The sequence below is a fragment of the Pelodiscus sinensis genome, chromosome 2 (genome assembly GCF_049634645.1).
Source record: "Pelodiscus sinensis isolate JC-2024 chromosome 2, ASM4963464v1, whole genome shotgun sequence".
Lineage (NCBI taxonomy): Eukaryota > Metazoa > Chordata > Testudines > Trionychidae > Pelodiscus > Pelodiscus sinensis.
The window spans coordinates 32,700,735-32,724,840 of record NC_134712.1 but is presented as its reverse complement, the minus strand read 5'-3'; the positions used below and the strand labels follow the sequence as shown (position 1 = coordinate 32,724,840).

The window sequence follows — 24,106 nt, the reverse complement described above, 5'->3', positions numbered from 1 at the left end:
AAAGACAAGACTAAAGCTGGTGTGGGTAAGGGCAGCATGCAGTTGATGTCCAGGCTACCCGCAAGTGCCCCCATTTTCTGCTTTCTGAATTCCTCAGACAACAAGCAAATAATGAAAATTCGATAGAGGTTTTCCTCTTGCAATTAAAGGAACTATTTTATTTTTATTAAAGCAGCAGCTGACTCTGACAGTCTCAGTATTTTATATTTCTATGCCATGGCATAGCAGTGACCAAATGTATATGTCTAACACACAGAGGACAAGCACACTCAGCCTCCACGTACTGCTCAGAGTGACTGTTTCTCTTCTCCTTTGTCAGCTGCTTAAAAAGCCTCTAACCACCTCCCAACTATTATTCCCATCCTCACACCCCTGACAAAACCCCCAACTAAGGAGCTAGCTAATACACCTTCCTATTACCATCCTTCAGCAAGCAGGGCCATTACTCACAGGTCCTGGACCAAACATGAAGGAGCAGTAGGACAGTTACCTTCTCTTCGTGCATTAGCTATCACGTTCGCTGCAGATTTGCTCATTACATGAACTACATATAGAGGGCAGTTAACTGAGTTTGCTATGGTGATTGCTCTCATTGTGGCTTCTGCTTCGACCTCTTCAGGACGACACAGTTCATGTCCCTCAGGGCCAGTTATCCCCAGTGCCAATATCTTCTTCGCACCCTACATATCACACATGAATACATATATGTTAGTGCTGTTTAATTAGCAGTATCAATTATGTAAGAGCAGCAGTGGCTTGGCCAACTGAGCACTCATCTGATCTGTGTTCTAATCCAGACACCGGGCAATTGACATAGGGTGGGATTTTCAAGAGCACTCAGCACTGGCTTACTTCTGCTCCCACCAAAGCCAAAGGCCAGATGCCAGTATTTAGGGTAAGGATTTAAAAAAATGCCTAACTGACAATTAGAAACATTAGTGCTATTAGCTTTCAAAGCTGCCTAGGTGCTTTTCAAGATCCCACCCCAAACATCTAGGTGCCCAAGTGGACCAATCAGTAGCATAGATACTTATCCACATTATAAAAATACTTGACCATCTGACCTATGTAAAGTACTGGGGGTTTAAGGATGAAAAGGGGCTAGGTGAGAAGCACTAAGTATTATAATTGACATTGTGTTACAAGACCTTAAACACTCTCTGGTTTGTAGTTTAGTGACAAATCCATTCTTTACTCAGGAACTCCAATTACTGAAACGTCTATGGTGAAAGTAGTTGAAGAATTTCTGAAAACTCTTGGGCTGGAGTCTGTAAGTCACAGGGTGGTGCTTAGGTGGTGACACAGAGAAATAGACATGGGGGCCTTAAGACTTGTGCTCACCCAGTGCAGAGTCCAATGTGTGCCTGGCTCCATTATTATTAAACACATGGGTAAAATAGAACGGGGCATGAAAAGGAGACCTGAAGCTAAGTATTGTCCTCATCATGTCACAGGGGCACTTAGCCAAATGTTCCCTTCATTGACCTCAACCCTGCTCTTCTCTGCTCAGTCTTCTTGGCAGCTGTGTAGTAATGCTTTTTATTATAGCAGGATCATTTCCTAACCCACCACAAACACCTGGCCCTACTCAGAGCTCTTTGCTTTCTGCATATAAACACAACACACTAACTATTAAGAGAGATAGACTGTGCATGTAATAAACAAACAATATTAGCCTTTGTGTTCATGCACAGGTGTTTATCTGACATGCCTAAAGGAAATTCAGAAATACTAAGGACCTGATTTAAAGCTCACCAGGGTCATTTGAAAGACTCCTGTTGGATTCAACAGTGTTGGGACAGGCCCTAAAAAGAATTTGATGATTTACTTTGCAGTAAGTAGACTCACTGATCATCAAGGGACTGTTGAAAATCAAATGGGCCACTGGTTAGCACACTTGCATAGCATTCAGGACACCTGAGTTTAATTCTGTGCTCCACCACAGAGACTTTGGGCAAGTCACTTAACCTCAGTTCCCCAGAAGTATTTGGCTACATCACACTAAAGTTAGACAGTCTGATATTGTGGGAATGGGGAGCATTTACGTACCTTTGTCTTCCACATTTTAAAATCACTTCATCCAACACTTACCTCTGCAATCAAATCCCCATTCTCTGCATGGACCTGAGCAATTGCTCCAATTTGCTTACACTGGGAAAAAGCTGCATATAATTCACTATCGCCAACCATATACAAATCTTTATAGGCCATAAACATCTTGAAGGAGTTGACACCTTTGTCCTCAGCAAGAATTCTCATTTCTTCCTTGACCTGAAAGAAAAACAATGTCAGAAATTTCCACAGCGCCACTGTATAAAAGTATAATAGTTAGCTTTCCCACTTCTATCAGCCGTGCTAACGTTCCATGAGGAGATGAGGATAATGAACAAGCCAATGACATTTTATTTGCCCGAAACCTGCTGTGCTCCTGCTGGGAATTAACCTCTAGCACACTCAAACAATAAGGACAAGTCTGGAATGACTAATTGTGCTGTCTGCTGTGACCTGGGGCTATGTATTATTCAGCCATTTGGGAACTTTTGCCCTAGTTTCCATAAATAAATCAAATCATCTACAGGTTCAAACTCTCTTAACCAGGATTCTCTGGTCTGGTAAAATCCATGGGCCGGAATGGATGTTGCAAGACCAGAGAATCCCGGTAGAGGAGCAGCAGTAAGGATCTCTGCGGGGCCGGCAGGGCAGTGGGCTGCCCACAGGGAGCTGACAATGGAGCCACCCAGCGCAGGGTTGGGAGCCCTGGTGGGCAGTGAGCATGCAGTTGCCCAGGGAGCCCCAGCATGTGATGCATGAGGGTGCTCGTGGAGCCCTGACATGGCACACATGGCCACTCAGGAAGCCACAGCATGCGATACGTGCGGCTGCCCAAGGAGCCCCGACACGCACAGCTGTCCGGAGCCTCAGCACGTGGTACATGCGGATGCCTGGAGCCTGTGGATCCACAGCAGTGCTGGTTGCCCAGAGGGTCGGCAGGGCAATGGGGCCAGCAGGAGGTGGGGAGCTGGCTGGGATGCCAGTGGGGCTGGTGGAAGGGGTCCAAAAATGACCTCCGCTTTCTGGAAAAATCCCACATCTGGGACCAGTCAGGTCCCAAGGGTGCTGCACCTGGGAGATCCAACTTGTACATGGAAACCTCCTTTGCCTCTTGCGCGGGGTCTCCAGGTTGAGTGGACTCAAATGGCTGATCACTATCAGTATATCCTGAAGAAGAAAGGGATTCATGTGTCATACCCCTTTCTTCCCCACTGTAAATACTAACTGGATCCAAAGGCTTTCCTTAAGTCCCAAAACCTCTCCTCGGAAATCAAGTGGGTTCTCACAGGCCGGTGCCTTAAAATCTTTAACTTGCTTTTTACATTTTCATTTCTTGTAATTTACTGGGGGGGGTTCCAGGTAACTCCTTTCCGGGCAGCTTGGCAAGTTAGCATACTCTGGACTAACATAAAATGGAAACGAATAGATTCAATGACCCCTGCAGAGGTGTTTGCTCTGTTAAATGTATTAGTTTAAAGGCAAAGGCATCCAGGGAACTCGGGAGAGTGACGGCAACCAGGTGACGATTTCCAGGCCCAGCCCTCGTGTGTTTTGTGGGTGGCCTAATTTATATTTAGGTTGAAAGTAGCTAAATTACAGAATTCTGGAGAGTCTCTTTATTTGGAGGGGAAGAATAAGGGCATGAGCCCCATCTGGGGAGCCCCTCTGTCCAATATCAACATATGTGCCCACCTGAGAAGCCCCTCCTGCCTCCCTTGCCCTTTTTCTGGGGTGTATGGCAATCTGGGAAGCTTTTCCTTCTCCACTCTAGGATGTACTCCTATTTGGGCCTGAATATGGCTGATAAATTGCAGTCTGTGTCATTAGCAAGAATCTCTTTGCTTGGTCTTGGTGACCAGCTACAATTGTTTCTCTACAGTGATGTAAGGCAGTGTCAGGGAACAGTGCTGAACATTGACATCAGGTTCTATTGTAAGAACTGACACAGACTTCCTGGGACCTTAGACAAGTCATTTAGAACCTGACTCTGCCTGGATGCAACCATGGGGTTCTGCATAGGTGTAGGAATTTGGCAACAGCAAGGTTGGAGCATTAACTGCTCAGTCAAATGGAGAGGCTAATACAGTACTTCTGATGGTTAGTTTGCTTGGTGCGTTATGATCTTCTGAGGGTTATTATTATAGATCATTAACTTTATTTCCAACATACTTCTGGGTGGGTCTGCTCCAGGGAACCTGTGAGTTCCATTAGACCCAAGAGAGACTTCTGAAGTGGATAAAAATACTAGAACATATACTCTGGGTCAGAAGAGTCAAACATTTAGCACATTTGCTATACAGGCTGCTCCCTGTGACATGATCAGCTCTGGGGATAGCCTCGCAAGTCAGGGGCATCATAACTCGAGCCTGCATTTACAACAGGCACCGTGCGCCATCGTAAATGCAGGGCTGAGGATGTAAGTCGGGGGATTTCGGCCCCTTTTGCACTTACGGAAAAAGTCGTAAGTGCAGGGGGGTTGTAAAGCGGGCCGTCATAAAGCGGGGGCCTCCTGTAGTCACATAAGTATTGTGGGCAGATGGAGATGACAAACTAATAGGTCTGTTTTGTTTTTGTAATCTAGGATCTGGTAAATGAATTCTAAAGAATTTTTTCTGTTGCATTAAATTAGAATTAGATGCAATAGCTGCTAGAGCACAAGGAGCCTAGCGGCATATTAAGGGGGAATGGCATATGTGCATGTCTTTCTCTGGTTTGCCCAGCTCTCCTGTTTTGTCTGAAAAAAAGTATGGGCTTCCCATTTTTTTCTTAATAGAATAACTACATTTGCATACTGTAGAACTACAGAACGGGGTGGAATTATAAATATAAATCCATAACATTTCACTAATTTACACTTAACTTTAATGGCATTTTAAATATATTTCTATTGTTCTAAGGGTGAGCTTTTAAAGCTCATGCATTAAGCTTTACTGGTTAATTTATTTTATACATACAATTATGTTCACAAGCTACACTTCACAGCTAAAACCTAGTCATAAGTAATTCAGCATTAAGAAATCACTATAACATTCACACTCTATTGTATCTACCTGGCTGCTCCACCATGTAACTGCTACATGCAGTGTGTAATCACAGCAGACTTTAGGGTCTGCCCAACTCCTCCATGTGTCATAGGCTTCAACAAGGGAACAGCCTTTCCGAGGTATTGCAAAATCAATGATCATAGTGGTGCCTCCTGCTAGAGCAGCCTGAAATCACAGGAATTGTAGTTATTTAGCCATTAATTAAGAAAGGTTCCATTCATGCCATCTCCTCCCTCCATGATATTACTACATCTTCAAAGTCACTTTTTCCTTTCCATGCCCATCCCCGACCATGCAGTGAAAAGCTATATGCAATTTAAGACTCACCTTGCATGAAGTCAGAGTACAGAGCACGATGATGTAAAGAACTATTTGGTTACCAGCAAGTAGGAGGCTGACTTTATGCTTAAGTGTGTCACAGATGTAAAGGGCCACGTAATAAAGCAGGATTGAGGACTCAGATGGGCATTCAGAAGGAACACAGGAAACTAAGACTAAAGAAATTAGATTGTTGCATAGGGCCCAAACTGCACTAAAGATTTGAATCTGCAGCATTCCTGCATCATTGAATCCCTCTAACCAACTGGTACACAAAACAGGGAGAAAATCAACATGGATATGTTTTCTCAGGGTCTGATGAGTTTGTCCAAATAAATCCAAATATCAGCAAAATAACAATGGTGACAGAAAAGATACCTTTGAATTATGGTACAAAACAGCCTCTGATTAAAATCCCTCTGGGCTCTGGGGCACCAAAACTATCTTAAAAAGGTGTTTTAAAATGTATATATCAATTGAAAAGGAGGTAACCAAGTGCGGTGGCAAAACTCATAGATAATGAAAAGTTAGTAAGGTAAGTAATGACTAGTGAGGACTCTGAGGAACTTCAGAAAGACCTAATAAAAGGTAGGCAGTGGGCTTCACGGTGGCAGATGAAATTGAGTGTTGAGAAATGTAGAGTAATGCAGAGTGGAAGAAATGCACAGCTGGGTTCTTTCTTAACTGTAACCCCTCAGTAAAAGAGTTTACCTCAGTGTGGACAATTTAATGGAAACCTCTGTTCAAAACAGCAATCGCAGTACTTTTTGTATTAATCAGTGGTACAGTCCCACCTGCAATTCTAGGTTCAGTTGTGGTCACCCAATCTCAAAAGGGTAGATGAGTTTCAGAAGGGATTCAGAGATAGGCAACAAAAATAATTCAGAAAGTGTCTTTGTACACAAAACGATTTAAAAGATGGGGACAATTTATTTTAGATAAAGAAAGACTAAAAGGGGATAGGATATGCCGGGTAAGCAAATCAGGTACTCTTCTTTATCATCTTTCATATAGTATGCACAGATAATAAAACATTCAGTAACAAATTTAGGATTGATACAGGAAATACATTTTTAAAAGAGCCTATATTTAACCTCCGGAACTCATTGCCACAAGATATTGACTGCAAAAGCATGGCTGTATTCCAGAAACGATTAGATAGTTACAGTAGACTTCTGATAATCCGGCACCTTTGGGACCTAGGTGGTGCCGGATTATTGGATATGCCGGAGTATTGGGAGGTCCCGGTACAGCTGCACGGCTTAACAGCTGGCCGGGACCCGATCTCCGTCCCCCTCCCCTCTCCTTTCCTCTTCCCTTCTCCTTGCTGTAACCCAATCCCCCTCCTCTTTCCCCTTCGCTGAAGCAAAACGCTTTTCTCCATGCTGTAACCCGATCCCACTCCCTCCCCCCCAACCTTATGTTCGGTCTGGGTACTGAGCAGCCGGCTTTTTAATCAGCTGGATGGGAGCACTTGACATTTTGATGCCAGAGTATCGGGAGTGCCGGACAATTGGATGCCGGACTATTGGAGTTTTACTGTACGTGGAAAAAAATCTTTTTTTTTTTTTAAAGTAGTGACACAAGCACTCAGACTTCAGACATAAATCAACCACTATCTGCAGGAACTTAGGAAGAAACTTGCCTTCTAGGGAGGATTATTCATTAAATGTCCACTGTGGGATTTCTTGCACTTTCAAGCATCTTGCGGTAGGTCATTGTGAGAAATGGGAAATAGGATACTAGACTAAATAAAGCACCAGTCGGATCCAACACTACCAATGCTCTTATTTAGTTTGAAGCTCTTCTCCTCTGAATAGTATCCTTTTGCATAACTGTTAAGCACAGTTCAGATAAAAGTACAGTGGATTTCATTTTAACACTGTAATACTCTTTTCCTATTTCTGTGACTTCTTTACTTCTAAACCAGTTTTCTGAAGCCATTATCTATATGTCAGAATTGGATAAATTTTTGCCACAACAGCTTTTCTTTTTTTGTGTGTGTGTGTGGATCTTAAAAGAGCAGTCAGGAGATTTTTGAAAAATCAATCGGTCTGGATTTAGCAAACCACTTTTGTCAATGTCAGTGAACCTTTTCACACACATTTGCATTCACTATATAGGGAGGTTTTATTCTGAAACAAAACAGTCCATTTCATAATACAAATACACTAAAAACTCAGTGGTAAACACTTTTTTTAAAAATATGTATTTCCACCTCCTTAATCTGTCTGCCAATATCTTTTCCCTGACATCTACAACTACAGATAAGCAGTGCTTTTATTTATTACACTAGAAGGACAAAATTCAATCCCCTAGCTCAGTGGTCCCCAACCTTTTTGTGTGGCGGGCGCCACACCGGTGGGTGACATCACCCCGCTGCATCGCCCGGCCAGCCGGCCCCATGCCAAGTGCACCTGCACCGGTGCCAGACCCTCCTCTGCAGCCATTTCGCCGCTCCGGACTGGCCGCCCTGCTCCCGCGGCTTCCCCGCTGCACTCCCCAGCAGGTTCTCCCATCACCGGCACTTCCCCACGCCCCATCAGGATGGGTTAGGGAATGAAGGGCTCAGGATGCAGAAGGGGGATCTGGGTCAGGGCTCTAAACTAGGGTTTCAGGCTCTGGGATGGGGTCAGGCCTGAGGGGATTGAGGTGTACGAGGGGGCCTCAGTGACTCCTGGTCAGTGACACAAGCCGGGGGGGAGGGGGGGGGCACTAGTGCAGGCTTTCTGCCTCTCCTGGTATCGCAGACCATGCTGCACACTAGAAGTGGTAAGCAGCAGGGCTGACTTCTAGGTGGAGGCACGCAAGCAGCTCCATGAAGCTCTCACCCAGAGGCTCCACCACCCCAGCTTCCATTGGCCAGTTTCTGTCCAATGGAGGGGCGCAGCTGCTGATTGGGGTGGGGGCAGCATGCAGAGCCCCATGCTCCTCTACCCCCACATAGGTGTTGAACCTGCTGCCAGTCACTTCTGCAGTGACAGAACATAATGGGACTAGCCCCGTGGAGTTCAAAGAGCAGGCCACAACCGAGCCTTAGCCAGGCAGCATGTCTAATGGGACTTTTAACTGCCCAGGCAGCAGTGCTGACCAAAACCATCAGGGGTCCTAGGAGGCTGAGTAAAGTTATCCAGCACCTTACAATCCATGACTCTGCCCTGGTGCAATAGTTCTTTATATTTACCATACTGTGATCCCATGTTACAACAGAAGCCAAAAGGTCCATCTTGCCAAGTATCCTGTTTCCAACCACAGCTTTAGGGTGCGTGTATAGAACAAGGCAGCTATGGAAAGATCCACCTGTCTCCCATTCCCAGCTTCTGGGGTATGTCTAGACTACATCCCTCTGGCGACATACCAACATTGCAAATGAAGCGGGGATTTAAATCTCCCACGCTTCATTTCAATAAAAATGGCCTCCGTGTCTTGCCGAGTCAGCAGTTTGTGGGTAAAAAGCGGCTGTCAAGACAGGGATCGGACATCAAAGAAAGCCTTTGTCGGCTGATCCCTTATGCCTCGTAAAATGCAATGTCAGTCTGTCTAATTTACATGCCTCTGGCGACAGAGGGATGTAGTCTAGACATACCCCTGGTAGTCAGATGTGGCTCCATCCCTGACCATGTTGGTGTAGCCCTAGCAAATTATGACACTGTATATTTCACACTTCTATTCTGTTTATTGATGATCACACATTTTCTGCATTAACACAGATTGTTCCCCAAATTTGGCTACACAGAAGTTTCTCTTACAAAGGATTCTATGTCTCTTTTTCTATAGGAACCAAATATGACCTAATTGCCTGTTTATTTCACAGAAACCAGTTGCTAATGCCCAATCCCTCTACTCCTCACAAAAAACCTTGTTACCTACTTGTTCGTAATTGGTGTTCTTCTAGATGGCTCATGTCCATTCTATTCCAGTTGTGCATGTGGACACATGCACAATTGTCTGAGATATTTGCTGTAGGGTCAGCTGTGGCACCCCTTTGAGTGCTACACTCATGCATCAGCATCAGAGGTGCTGCCAGCCCAAAGCCCTCTCAGCTCCTTCTTGCTGGCAACTGCAACAGAGGGGCAGGAGGGCAGGTAATGGAATGGACATGAGCAACACATCTCGAAGAACAATAGTTATGAAAAGGTAGGTAACCCATTTTCTTCAAGGGCTTGCTCATGTCAATTCCATTGTAGGTGACTCACAAGCAGTATCCTCAGGAGGTAGGCTCAGAATTCAGTCTAGTGGTTTGCATCACTTCTCTCCCACAGCCAGCATTGTCCTTGGCCTGCAGAGCAAGCACATAAATGGAATATAAACATATGGACAGGTGTCTAGAAGGCCACCCTACAAATGCCCTACATAGGCACATGGGCTAGGAAAGATGACCAAGAAGCTTGCACCGTGCATGAGTGAGCAGTGGAGAAGGGAGCCCCTTTGTCTGACCATAGAAGCAGTGAATGCAGGCAGTGATCCATTCTTTGTGTGGATATGGGATGGCTTTTCATCCTGTTGGCCACTGCGATGAACAACTGTTTTGACTTGTGGAATGGCATGGTCCTTTCAAGGTAGAAGGCTAACTCTTTTCTGACACCTAGGGAATGCAACAAACGCTCCTTTGACTTATGCAGCTTTGAGGAGGAAAAAAAAGGCTAGTAAATACCATATGAAACTTCCTAATCACCTTGGGCAGGAAAGTTGGGTGTGGCCACAGCTGGACCTTGTCTTTGTAAAAGACCTGCTGTGAGGGCAGGGGACTGGACTTGATGACCTCTCAAGGTCCATTGTAGTATTCTATATAGGGCAGTTCCGAGGTGAGCACCCTAATCTCAGACACGTGGTAGGCAGATGTTATTGCAACCAGGAATGCTACCTTCCCTGAAAGGAGATGGAGATGGAGCAGGAAGACAGAGGCTCTAAGGTTCAGGTTCCATGGAGGAATGAGGAAATAGAGTCCCTGATAAAGATACTGAAGGCCCTTGAGGAACCTGGCCATCACGACCTGGCCAAAAAACAACCTATCCTCCAGCAGTGTACGGAAGGCTGAGATTGCAACCAGATGAACCTTGACAAATGAAATGGACCAAGCCTGGGAGCTTGAGATTCCAAAGATAGTACAGGAGTAACTGCAGCAAAGCACACTTGCATCAATGCCTTTATCCAACGTCCAACAATGAACTGCTTCCATTTGACCAAGTATGTCACCATAGTGGAGGGTTTTCTGTTGCTCAACAAGACACCAACTGAACACTCCTGCTTCCTTGCATTTAGGTATACCACCTTCAGGTTTGGATGCAGAAGACTGCCATGGTGTGAGACAAGAGGTCTGACCGGAATGGTAGCTGTAACAAAGCACCCGTTGAGTGGTCCAGCTGTGTGCTGAACCAGTACTGGTGCAATCACCTAGCACTATGAAGATGACCTTTGCCCTTTTCTGCTTGATCTTCATGAGGACTCTGTGTATTCATGTTACTGGGGGGTGGTGGAGAGTGTACAACACAGCCTCTTACCACAGGAACAGAAAAACATCCAATGGGAAGGCTCTGTCAATCCCCTCAACTGAGCAAAAATAGTGTCATTTTCTCTTTTGCCTGGACATGAATAAGTCTACCTGGGGAGTTCTCCACCTCTGAAAGATGAAGCTGACCACTTCCAGATGGAGGGACCACTCATGGCAAGACAAAAGCTCCTACTGAAGTGACCTGCCAACATGTTCCTGACCCCAAGGAGATATGGAGCTATGAGATGGATGTTGTGGTGCACACAGAATTTCCAGAGCCTGAGGGCTTCCTGTCAAAGGGAAGATGATCTGTCTATGTCTTACTGGTTGATGTACCGACCTACTTGTAATGTGAGGCAGGAAAGCTTGGCAATCTAGGTGAACCGCTCTGAGCTCCCTGAGTTGATGTGTAGGGAGCGATCTTGACTCTATTAATGACCTTGTGCACTGATATTGCCCACCTCAGGCCCGACACATTGGACACAAAGATCATGGACAGGGATGGAGACACAAAGGAAACTCCCTTCCACACCAATGCAGCATTCTATCACCATGTGAGCGAATACAGTACATGGTCTGGGATTCTGTCCACATGGTCCATGATGTGTCTGTTGGGGACACAGACTGACACCAGGTACATCTGCAGGGCCCTGAGGCATAACCAGAAGTATTGGATCATGTAAGTACAGTTCACCACTTGGCCTGACAAGCACAAGCATGTAAGTGGAGCTGAGAGGGTGGGCTTGCATACATCATATCAGCTCCACTAGGACTTGGGACTGACTCATAGACTCATAGACTTTAAGGTCAGAAGGGACCATTATGATCATCTAGTCTGACCCCCTGCACAGTGCAGGCCACAGAATCTCGCCCACCCCTCTTAGAATAATCCTCTCACCTATGTCTCAGATATTGAAGCCTTCAAATACTTTGAAGGCCCCAACATGCAGAGAGTCCTTCAGCTGTGATCTGTGCCCAATGCTACAGAGGAAGGCGAAAAACCTCCAGGGCCTCTGCCAATCTACCCTGGAGGAAAATTCCTTCCTGACCCCAAATATGGCGATCAGCTAAACCCTGAGCATGGGGGCAAGACTCACCAGCCAGACACCCAGAAAGTTCCCTATAGCAACTCCTATCATCCCTCCATTGACCTATTTCCAACTGGTAATGAATGGTCAATTAGTTACCAAGATCATGTTATTTCATCCAACCATCCCCTTATCATAGAATCAGAACTGGAAGAGACCTCAGAAGGTCGTCAAGTCCAGCCCTCCGCTCTAGGCAGGACCAATCCCATCTAAATCAACCCGGCCAGGGCTTTGTCAAGCCGAGACTTAAACACCTCTAGGGATGGAGACTCCACTACTTCCCTAGGTAACCCATTCCAATGCTTCACTACCCTCCTAGTAAAATAGTTTTTCCTAATATCCAGTCTGGACCTCTCCCACCACAACTTGAGACCATTGCTCCTTGTTCTGCCATCTGTCACTACTGAGAACAGCCTCTCTCCATCCTCTTTGGAACCTCCCTTCAGGAAGTTGAAGGCTGCTATCAAGTCCCCCCTCACTCTTCGCTTCTGCAGACTAAACAGACCCAAGTCCCTCAGCCTCTCCTCGTAGGTCATATGCTCCAGACCCCTAATCATTTTGGTTGCCCTCCGCTGGACCCTCTCCAATGCGTCCACATCCTTTTTGTAGTGGGGGGCCCAGAACTGGACACAGTACTCCAGATGTGGCCTCACCAAAGCCGAATAAAGGGGAATAATGACATCTCTGGATCTGCTGGCAATGCTCCTCTTAATGCAGCCTAATATGCCATTAGCCTTCTTGGCTACAAGGGCACACTGTTGACTCATATCTAGCTTCTCATCCACTGTAACCCCCAGGTCCTTTTCTGCAGAACTACTACTTAACAGGTTGGTCCCCAGCCTGTAACTATGCTTGGGATTCTTCCGTCCCAAGTGCAGGACTCTACACTTGTCTTTGTTGAATCTCATGAGATTTCTAGTGGCCCAATCCTCCAATTTGTCTAAGTCACTCTGGACCCTATCTCTGCCCTTAAGCGTATCTACCTCAAGGAGGAAAGTTCTGGCCTGAGTAGATTCAAGGACCACTCTATGTGTTGAAGTAGGATTAAGGTTGACTTTTTCTTGTTTATTAAGAGCCTCAGGTCACAAGAGGTAGAGAAAAACAGATTTCATTGATGATGCACCTGTTCCTGGGATCAGCCATTTAATAACCAGTCACTGAGATACAGAAAAATATGCACCTTTTGGCACCTCAGGTATATGGCCAACAGTGCTATGAATTTCGTAAACACTCCCAGGGCTGATAAGAGACTGAAGGACAGTGCCATGAATTGAAAATGATGGTGGCCCAACACACAAAAAAGGAAATGTCTATGCTAGGAAATGAAAATACACATCTATTAAGTCAAGGACAGTATACCAGACTCCTGGATCCAGGGAAGGAATAATGAAAGCCAAAGTGACCATGAGAAACTTAGCTTTCTAAGAGACTTGGTGAGGTGATGCAGGTGCAGAATGGGTGCAAGGCCCCTTTTGATCTGGCAATTAGGAAACAGTGGGAGTTGAACCCTATGCCTACCAACGCTTGAGGGACTTCCTCTACCGCCCCCAAGTGTAGGAGTTTCTCAGCCTCTTGAATGAGCAGCTGTTCATGAGAAGGGTCCCTGAAGAGGGAAGGGGAAGGAGGGTGGGAAAAAGTCAGCCACTAACTGCAGAGTGTAGCCTGGAGATATTACATTGAGCAACCATTGGTCTAAGGTCATCTCCAAGTAGGCTGACCAAGAAGCACAGAGGATTGAGGAATGATCATAGGGGTGGATCCTGGGAAGTGACTTGGGGTGCTGTCCTTGAGTACATCTTCAAAAATGCCTGCTTCTGACTTCCTTGGCCTTTGGAAGAGGCTAGGAAGGGGAATGGGAAGATGAAGGGTGATGCTATTTAAATCCTCTGTGTCCTTCTTCCTGTAAGAGCTGAGTCGAGGCACAAATGTCAACTTCAATGGAGGTGGAGGAAGAGAGGGGCAGAACAGCCTTCTAACTTGCTGAGGGATGTGTACACCCTAAGAAATGGAGTATGGTATGGGAGTTTTTAAGGCTGTGAAGCCATGCATCAAGCAGCTCTGAGAAAAAGCCCTGCTCCCTCAAAAGGGAGGTCCTGAAGAGCAGGTCCTGGAGGGCTCTAACCAGGAACTGTACTTCATGACCTCTGCAGAGGTGACTACCATAGCCACCGAGTCCATAACATCCCCACTGGAGAGCACCTGTCACCATTGCTTTGCCCTCTTCCACGAAGGTGGCAAACTCTTAGGCTCATTCATATGGAATGCCCTCCATGAACTTGCTGATGGAGTCCCACAGGTTAAAGCTGCATAGAAGGACCTGATGGTTAAACACTCAGAATTGCAGGTTGGCTGTCAATTTTTCCTGCCAAACAAATTCAACATCTTTATTTTTCAGTGTGTTGCTTGCCTGGCCCTGCCTGTCGCTTTCATTGATGGCACCCCAATGGGGTATGGGTGTACAGTTACTCAAATCCCATTGCCAGGATATAGTACTACTTTTCCACCTTTGTGGAGGTAGGTGGAATGGAAGAAGGGATCTGTCACACAGGCTTTGCAATTTTTAGGGTCTTTGGGTGGATGGGTAAACACAACACAGCTGGGATAGAGGATGGTGTGACATTAAAGAGACAGATTTTGTGTTGTTGAAATTTTTGATCTTGAAAAATTTGGAAAAAATTCATTTTGGGATTGACCTGACATGTTTTGTTTGGTTTCTGAGCATTTTTAAAGTGAGTGAACAAAATAAAGAGCTAGATTAAAAAAGAATTCCTTCATGATCTTTAGCCAAGTGTTTAGGGAACTCACCTGTGATGCATGAGACACAAATTCCAATCCCTTTTCTGGATCAGGGTCTTAAATCCAAGTGTCCCCACTCCTAGGTGAGTCCTCTAACCACCAGTCAATAGCATATTCTAGGGTGTCTTGCTCAATCTCTCCTGTTGGAGCTATTTCACTTTAAATAAAATACCCGGGGCCAGTGAGAAAGAAAATTATTCTATAGTCTGGTAGTTACCACTGGACTAAAATATTACAAAGGATGGCACCCACCAATCTAACCACTCTACCCTGCAATTATTTTAGGACCAAAAGTATGCAGCAAATTCATGTCAAATTCACAAATATTTTGGGGTTAAGTGAACATTATACAACAACATTTAACTATTGTTGTAATCAAACATTTATTCTTGTTGTATTTGACTCTAGAGTTAAGCAGTGGTCAAGAAATTTGGTTTTATTCTCACCTCTGCCACAAACTTACTGTGTGGCAAGTAATTTCTTCCTCTCTGTGCACCAGAAGATAGTAGTGCTTCTCTAGCTTGCTTGGAGACTATGAACATTAATGTTTAAGTGCTGTTAAGAACCTCTTAAAAAAGGACACACAAAAATAAGATATGTAAAATGATATATTCTATTCAAGACCATGGTTGCAATGTGAGGCATTCAAGAAATGTCAAAATTGTTGCCTGTGCATTCTTCAGTCTGCCTGCTTATGAACATGTTTTAAACATGGCCTGCAATTCCACAATCACATAAGTATTTTTGCAGGACCCTGCCTCGTTCTAGGTCTTGAAAGCTGTCTAAACATATGATCTTATTCTTGTAATTCAGCATCTTTCACATGTTTGCTAAAGGAAAAGTTATGGATCCTAAAAACAGAAGTAATAATATTGCATACTATATACATTACACAAAAAATACCACTGGAAGCTGTGAAAAAACTCATATGTAAGATGCATGGGGCAGAGCCCATCTTTCTTCTGTGTTTTTATAGCACATAATAAATATTATATGGCTTCTAAGCATTACTGTATATTTCACAGCTTTAAGATTAGCCTTATGAAATAATTTTACAGCATTAAACTAAATACAAATGTAGCATGCAAATAATGTAAAGCCAGGTATATATTGGCTACATTACTGCTGATGTCACTCACAGTCTCATGTTTCGGCCCAGTAAACACTTACTTTTAAGGGATAGAGGATACTCAAAGGGCATTTTGTCTGGTCATATGTGAATGTGCCCCTGGTACTTAACAAGTGTTCCTGTGACGGGGTGACAGGGGCTGAAGCATGTGCCAGCATCTTGGGAAGAGGGCACCAGCTTTAAAAAGGAGGGTGCCTGCCCTCAGGGAGAAGGAGGGCAGCAACTTGGTCAGTGGCAGGAGCCCTCAAAGTGGACAAGCCAGGACCGGAGTACGGAGGAGCTGCGAGATCCCGAGGCCAGCAAGGCACCAGGCGAGAAAGGTGACTGGAGCGGCCAGGACGGAGTATGGCCCGAGGAAAGGAAGCAGCCCAGGACAGGGCCAAGGAGGACCCAGGGGGTCGGTGAGTTGCGGCATTGCCCCTCTGGCCGAGCAGGACGCAACTTATGCCTGTTCTTAGGGTCCTGGGCTTGGACTTGGAGAGAGGGAGGGTCCAGGTCCCCCGTTCCTCCCGACAGACACAAGGACTCCTCAGGCAACAAAGGGATTATCACAGGACTAACGGACCCTCAGGCGACGAGGGGAGTTGCAGCGACTGGGGAAGGGGTCAACCCCAAAGAAGGGGCTACCCCCTACTAGGGGCGAACCCCTAACAGTTCCATATTGTTTTTTACATCAAGGCAAATTTAAAACACCTAAAACATGGTGTGCACAGATGGGTGTGTGTGTGTGTGTGTGTGTGTAGCAAACAAATAGAAGATTTAGGTGAATAAGCCTAGCTCTGTCACTGTAATGACACAAAACAGCTCTCAAATCTATATTGCTGGCCATTGGAAGTTCATCCCAGTGACAGTGAATCTTCCAGTGACACAGTACCTCCTACACTGGACTGCCTTGCTGTGGGCAGCAGAGGGGGCAATGCCCATAGTATCCCATGCCCTAGCTGCTATCAGCACACTGAGGCTCCTAAGAGCTGGCACAAGTTAAAGCAGCCTTTAATCTGTTCTAATTGATGCCAGGGGACTGCCGTGTCACACAGATGTGCCAGGACTGTGGCGTGAGCATAGCTGTCTCAGAATCACTTGTGCACTCCCATGCCCACGTTGTGTTGTATTTACCTTGACCACAGTCAAGAATCTGACCCAAATAATAGAGGACAATGCATTTTAACCTTAGGGAGACAAGGTGGGTGAGTTAATACTGTAGGAGCGATGTGGCCACAGCTATACTGCATACAGTGTGTGATAAAACCTTGTTTTTCATCAGAATTTCAGCTAAGCCTGCACAGGTTAAAAGATGCACAACTCACTACTTCAGGGACATCCCAAAACACTAGTGCTCTGGTCTTAATTTAGAACCTCTTGATGTATATGTGTTTATAGCCTTGCAATCAGAGTTAATTGTATAACACCTTTTATATGTCTACATCTAGAGAAGCTGCTAGTCTTTATGCATCTGGAGAGTTTTCAAGTTTCTTAGCAACATGGGTTTGTTCTATTGAAATAATGTCCTGTGCCGAATGGAATACCTTTAAATAGACAATTTAGAGCTAAGTTTTATTTTTTCATTTTTATGTGAAATATTTATAGTTACAAAATCATTTGTTTTGGTTTATTTCAGAGAAAGCTGCTTTTACTAATTATTACAATCTGAATAAATACCACTGCATGAATCAGTTACAGGCATGAATTAGACACATACAGGGTCCATTCTTTCAACACATGCTCACCTGGATAAGAGAGGAAGGCTCAGGCCCAAAGTAAACTTCCTAGAAAAATTAGTAACATGCATTAACCTTCCCAAGTTACCTAGCACAAATAATGCAATACCACTTGCTCTGCCAGTTTTCATCATGATCGATTAGAACAGCTTCATAACACAGTTTGCCTGATTTAAGGCTTAGATTTAGGATTAAGATTTAGGAATTCTAGGCTGCTCTGACTGTTGGTAACATGAGGAAACTACAGAGTAAAATTTAATAGACCGATAGCACTAAAGCTACATTGGACTAAATGGGTATCTAGCCCAGAATGACAATTCCAATGTCCTAATGTGACCAAGGCAGAAGTGAATAGGATCACCATTATACAGATTTCTGTGTCTGCTTTAAAACAAGGGTCTCTCAACACCAGGGATCCTTCTTGACTATGTCTAATTAATCATGTCAAAGAAGTAAACAAGATGTGTTTCACTGCAACTCACAAAAGATTCAACCTTTTTTCTAGGTAGTCAACCAAGCAGTTCTGTCTCCTGCAGCAAATATAGATCCATGGGTTCTATCAGCCCATTTCTCAGAGTGGCCTACTCCAGAAACTTAAAAAGAAGCAAAAACTAAATACAATCTAGACTGCAGCTGGCAAACTGTGCATATTCTACAACGGGGGGAAGTTTTTCTCAACCCAGCTGATCAGATTATGGTGAGGCACAAGGACGGACAGTTCTGGCCTATGTATGGGCATCAGCAGCTAGCACATACAAAAATATTAATGTGCTTCCCAGCTGCTTCCAGGTCTGCTCAATGCTCCTGACCTCTCTGCTTGTCTGACCTTTATAGCCTCAAATATGTTTCAGCCCTCCAGCCTGCCTGAGCCTGTCCATGTCACCTATTCACACACAGTTAGTAGTGCACCACTATGTGACTAACCAATTTGGATGTGGGACTGAACATGTCATTTGAGTCATCGGTGTAGCATTTATGTGGCATATTCTTGTTGTTAGCACTATATATCAATAAAGTGCACATTAAATGGATTCAGAGCTATGTAACTAACATCTAAAAAAATAATTGTCTATGGGGAATCATTGGATGGGGGAATTTCTAATGAATTCCTCGGACTGACCTTTGACCCATAGCAATTCGATATTTTGGCAATCGTCTTGATGTAAATATGAAATCAGGGCTGATGATAAAGTTTTCATTGACAAAGATTAGGAGGGGGTGAATAGTGAGGAGGATGGGAAAGTTGTAAAGAACAATCTGTGCTTCTTGGTAAACTGGGCTTATAAGCAGCTGGGTTCCCTCTCCCTTGTGGCCAAATCCCTGTCTTTTCCTTTCTGCCCTCTCCCACTTCCCTCACAGAAACCCAGTGACCCCCACCCATAGCCTCTGATCCCAGGACCAAGGCAGCTTGGGGGAGAGGCCCCACTCCCAGTGTGCCAAGCAGCACAGCCTCAGTGCCCCCAGTCCCTGGGCAGTGTGGTCTCTATGCTCCCCCGCCCCATTACTGGTTCTCCAGACAGTCAGAGCAGTTGTTGTGCTCCTTCCCCCCACCCGCCCCAACCCTGATCTGAGTACTGGAATAGCAGTGCAGCCCCAGCACCAGCTGACCAACTCCTTGAGGAAGAGAGGCTGGTAAGCTCCAACCTGCCTGGCCAGAGGTGGAGCATGGGTGAGGCCAGGGAAGGCTGTTTGCTGAGGCACAGCCTCCACCTGTCTATGATACCTGCTGCCCATGGCTGGAATCATGCAGACAACATGCATTTAACACACACACACACACACACACACACACACACACACACACACGTGTCATATCTAGGAACAAGGAATGCTGACTATAACCACAGAATGAGGGTCTGTATCCTGGAAAATATTACACCTGGAAAGGATTTAGGGGACAAACCAGTCAAAAAAACTGAACCAGGAGCTCTTCCACTGTTATGGCAAAAAGGGCTAATATGATGCTAGGATGTATATATAGAGGAATAGTGAGGAGGAGGAGGAGGGGTGATTTTACCTCTGCACAGGGCAGAGATTGATCCTAGAATGCTGCATAGAGTTCTAGTGCACATATTTTTAGAAGTATATTGAAACATTGGAGGTAAACAAAAAAAAAAAAAGCAAAAAAACATCTAAAAACCCAACAACCCTACTCAATTGACTCAAAGGCTGGAGAGAATGAGGGTACGTCTACACTACAGCGCTAATTCGAACTAACGTGTCTAGAACTAAAAACTAGTTCGAATTAGCGTTTTGCTAATTCGAACTAGCATGTCCACATTAAGTGGACCCTGAACCGGGGTTAAGGATGGCCGGAAGCAGTGCCGGCAGCGCATCAGAGGAGGACTTAGAGCATGGAGATGCTGTCTCAGGCTAGCCGAGGGCTGCGCTTAAAGGGACCCGACCCCCACTCCGGACAGAGAGTTCTCAGGGGTGCCCTGCTTGCAAACCAGTCCTGGCTTGGAGTGCCCAGAGTGCCCACACTGGGCACATCACAGCACTCGGCCATCAGCCCGGCTGCACTTGCCGCAGGCTGCCATCTGGGGAGAGGGGGCAATTGGGGGGCTGCAGGAGAGCTTCCACCCCCAGAAGCCCACAGAGCCAGCCCAGTCCTCCCCATCGGGGGCTCGTACCCCATTCCTCCCTCACCTCCTTCCACTTACCCTTCCCTAGCTCCTTTTCTTGATGTACAAAATAAAGGAGAATTGTGTTCAAAAATGGAATCTGTCTTTATTGAACAAAACTGGGGGAGACTGGGAAAAGGAGGTGGGAGAGGGGAAGAGAGAGGGTAGGAGAGGGGAGGGCAACTACAATGATCAGGGGTTGGGAACAGGTCCCATATGAAGAGAGGCTAAAGAGACTGGGACTTTTCAGCTTAGAAAAAAGGAGGAGGGGGGACAGGATAGAGGTCTCTAAAAGCAGGAGTTGGGTAGAGAGGGTGCATACAGAAAAGTTCTTCATTAGTTCCCATAAAGAAGGACTAGAGGACACCAAAGGAAAGGAATGGGTAGCAGGCTTCAAACTAATAACAGAAAGTTGTTCTTCACAAAGCAAAGAGTCAACCTGTGGAACTCCTTGCTGCAGGAGGCTGTGAAGGCTACAACTAGAACAGAGTTGAAAGGGACGTGAGATCAAGTGATGGTGGTTGGGTCCATGGAGTGCTATTAGCCAGGGGGTAGGAGTGGTGTCCCTGCCCAAGGTTTGTGGAAGGCTGGAGAGGGATGGCACGAGACAAATGGCTTGGTCACTGTCTTCGGTCCATCCCCTCCAGGGTCCCTAGGGTTGGCCGCTGTCGACAGACAGGCTACTGGGCTAGATGGACCTTTGGTCTGACCCAGGACGGCCATTGTAAGCTCAGGGCTCAGGGTCGGGGGTCTCAGTGGCCCCCCTTGATTTTCATGCACACCTGCTCCTGGGTGGCCAGGCTGGCAGCTATCCTGCCCTAGACGGCCACTTTCCTGTGCCTAGTGCGGAGATCGTGGACAAAGTCCACGATGTCCGCACTAGCCCAGGCGGGTGCCTGCCTCTTGCAGTCTCGGGCAAGCTCCCGGGAGCCACCAGCCTGGTCCCGGGAAGAGGGGGAGGGCTGGGGGGCATCGGGTGGCTGGCTCGAGCCGTGCCAGGTGCAGGGTCTGCTGGCTGGGTGCTGGCAGGCTTGCACCTGGCACGGGCACTGTAGCCAGCCCGTGCCCCTTTAAGGGGTCCGGGGCCGGGAGGGGGGCATAGAGTTTCCCTGGTGTTGGCCAGAGTGGCCACCAGGGAAACCTGGGGAGGGCTTGCCTCCCACTAGTTCGAATTAAGGGGCTACACACCCCTTAATTCGAACTAGCTAGTTGGAACTAGTCTTAATCCTCGTAAAATGAGGTTTTCCTAGTTCGAACTAAGCGCTCCGCTAGTTCGAATTAAGTGTAGTGTGGGATGAAGTTCTATGGCTGCTGTTACTCAGGAGCTCAGACTAGATCTCCCATGGTTTTTACTGACCTTAAAACCTACAAATCTATGGCATATTTCATTAGCATGTGAGCAGCTGCATCATATAAGCATTGAACTTCTAAGGTCAGCCTTGCGCACAGCCTTTTACTCTGAGGGGAGGAGAGAAAGAAGAGCATAAATCCCTATAATCTAGAATTGCATTCATTCCGAGTATATGGTGATGAACATGGTCATGGGCACGAATATTTATGGCAACAACAAACCATCAGTTTTGGAGAATATTCACAGACAGTGAATGTTTTGTATACTAACATGAATAATTAGAGCAGAAATCTGATTTGAGAATTTTGCTTTTCCAATCAGGAAACAGAAACATGCCATGTAATCCACATGTCCCAGAAAAACTAACAACTTGAATTTTCAATTTCTGATGACAGGCGATATAAATACTCCACAAAAGTCTACTCATTGAACAGATTTCAAACTAAGAGCTATTTTGGCCATTATTTATAGATTGATGGTTTGGAAGAAAAATGTAGTCAGTTCATGGAGAGCTTAAAAATATAAAGGTATGAAAGTCCCATAATAAATTCATTGCTAATCATTCTCTCGTATCTACCAGCTATTTATTACAGAGCCTGGATCTTGCAAAACACCCATGACTGAGTTAAATTCTCTTTCAGTTTTCAACCTTAATAAACAGTCATGCATATAGAGATCAAATAGTGTCTTCTTTTAACTATTTTATAAATCTAACCAACAGGAAACATGATACACTTGACATACAAGTTACTTTTCTGTGCTAGAAAATTGCTTTGCCGTGATACAAAATCATTCTTTACTGAGCACTTTGCAATAAATTTAAGATCCATCTATTTTAACAGTGTTGGTACAGTTGAGAAAAAAAAACTTTCTTTAATAAGGATAAAAACAAACAGTAGAAAGTTGCCTGTATAAAGTTACACTAAAGTTACACTAAAGTTAATATTGAGAGTACATATTGGCAATTTACAAGATTATTGAAAATTATCCAAAAACCCAAACATTACAAACTCTGAAATTCAGTGTTCAGGTTAAATATAAAAGAAATGCAAGCAAGTTAGTGGGTGAATGCATATTAAGACAGCCTAACAACTTTAAATCTGCTGTATAGCGGACAGGAAATGAAAGTCTGATCTACACTTAAAATCAGATTAACCTAATCTCTGACCACAAATACTAAAATATCTTAAATCATAATTGCAAGGTTATTACATGGCATCACTACATCACAGAACTAAAGTTTAATTTACTTATGTACAATGTCAGGTACATTAAATACGAATTTAATCTAGACTTAATTTAACCCAATCTTCTTTGTGAGGGTACACAATTGGGTTTTTTTCTTTTCTACAACAAGCAATTGTGCCTTTAGAGGAGTGGATGTTTCAAGGACTGGTAATGGGGTACACTCTCAGTTCTGGACATCAGTTTTACGCTAGTGGAGGCAGGTGATGAACCAAATCTACTGGCAGGGAAAAGTGAGGAATGCTGGGCAGCTGCACTACTGTAGCTGCTCTGGAGTCAGAGAACTTCAGTCTCCAGACCATGATATCAGCAAGTTATATAAGTAATTAAGTTAATTAATAAATTGCAATAAACTCTGCTGCACTACAGGAAGAACCAACACCTTGCTGGAGCTGCTTGTGTAATTTGCCATCGTTGCAAAGGTGAAGCAAATAGAATCCAAGTACAAGAACTAGGGAAAATGAGGGCATCACTCACAAATATAAACTGGGTTCAAACTGGCACTTCCTTGAGAGAGATAGAGGGGTAGTGAAACATGGATGAGAAAACCCTCATCTTTCAGGTGCTAACTCTCTAAACAGGGGAAAGGGTGTTCAGGAGATGACTTCCCTTCTTCAGCAAGAGACTTGAGTACCTGGTCATGAATTTTCCTCCTGATAAAGACGAGACAGACAGATTGATTTACCTTTGTTCCCTGGTAGAAGTCATCTTTGGACTGGGTGCCCATGAAGGGGAACTGCATGTGTGTGTGGGTGTCAATCCCCCCAGGCAGCACCAGTTTGTTGCAGGCATCTATCACAAGGAGCCCAGCAGATGTCCCAGGCTGCAGGTTCGGTCCCACTGCCTGCACTACACCATCCTCCACATATACATCAGCCAGCTGTGAGTAGTCCTCATTCACCACTTTCCCCCCTTGGATCAAAATCCTCTGCTGTAGGGGAGCCATCACTTTTGCTGCAGGGTCCTTGCAAGTGTGGGCAGCAGAGGGGCTTGAGCTTTGAGAGCAAAGGAGCAGTGGCACTGTTAGGCACTAGATTCAGCCTTCTCTTCTGTAGGAATATAGCCTCAGCAGGAATACCGAGGAGCAGACAAGAACACACGGCAGGAATGAAACAGACAGATTCCTGCTTCCTCCTCTAAAACTGATCCCAGCAGTTCCTTCTGAAAGGTGCTTTGCTGCCCACTTTCTCACCAGTCTGCTTCTCTCAGCACGTCAAGCTATTGACAAGTGACTCCCAAGCATGACTGAC

General features: G+C 45.3%; 1 protein-coding gene across 1 annotated transcript in view; it reads right to left on the bottom strand.

Moving 5' to 3' along the window:
• Positions 1–24,106, bottom strand: part of DPYS (dihydropyrimidinase) — a 55,120-nt gene extending 31,014 nt beyond the window's left edge. The window contains exons 1-4 of the mRNA XM_006122392.4: positions 23,542–24,106; positions 5,103–5,261; positions 2,092–2,271; positions 491–680 (exon numbers count right to left, since the gene is read on the bottom strand). Of these exons, the coding sequence (XP_006122454.2) occupies positions 491–680; positions 2,092–2,271; positions 5,103–5,261; positions 23,542–23,802 (790 nt within the window). The 5' untranslated portion in view covers positions 23,803–24,106. The remainder of the gene's footprint in view (positions 1–490; positions 681–2,091; positions 2,272–5,102; positions 5,262–23,541) is intronic.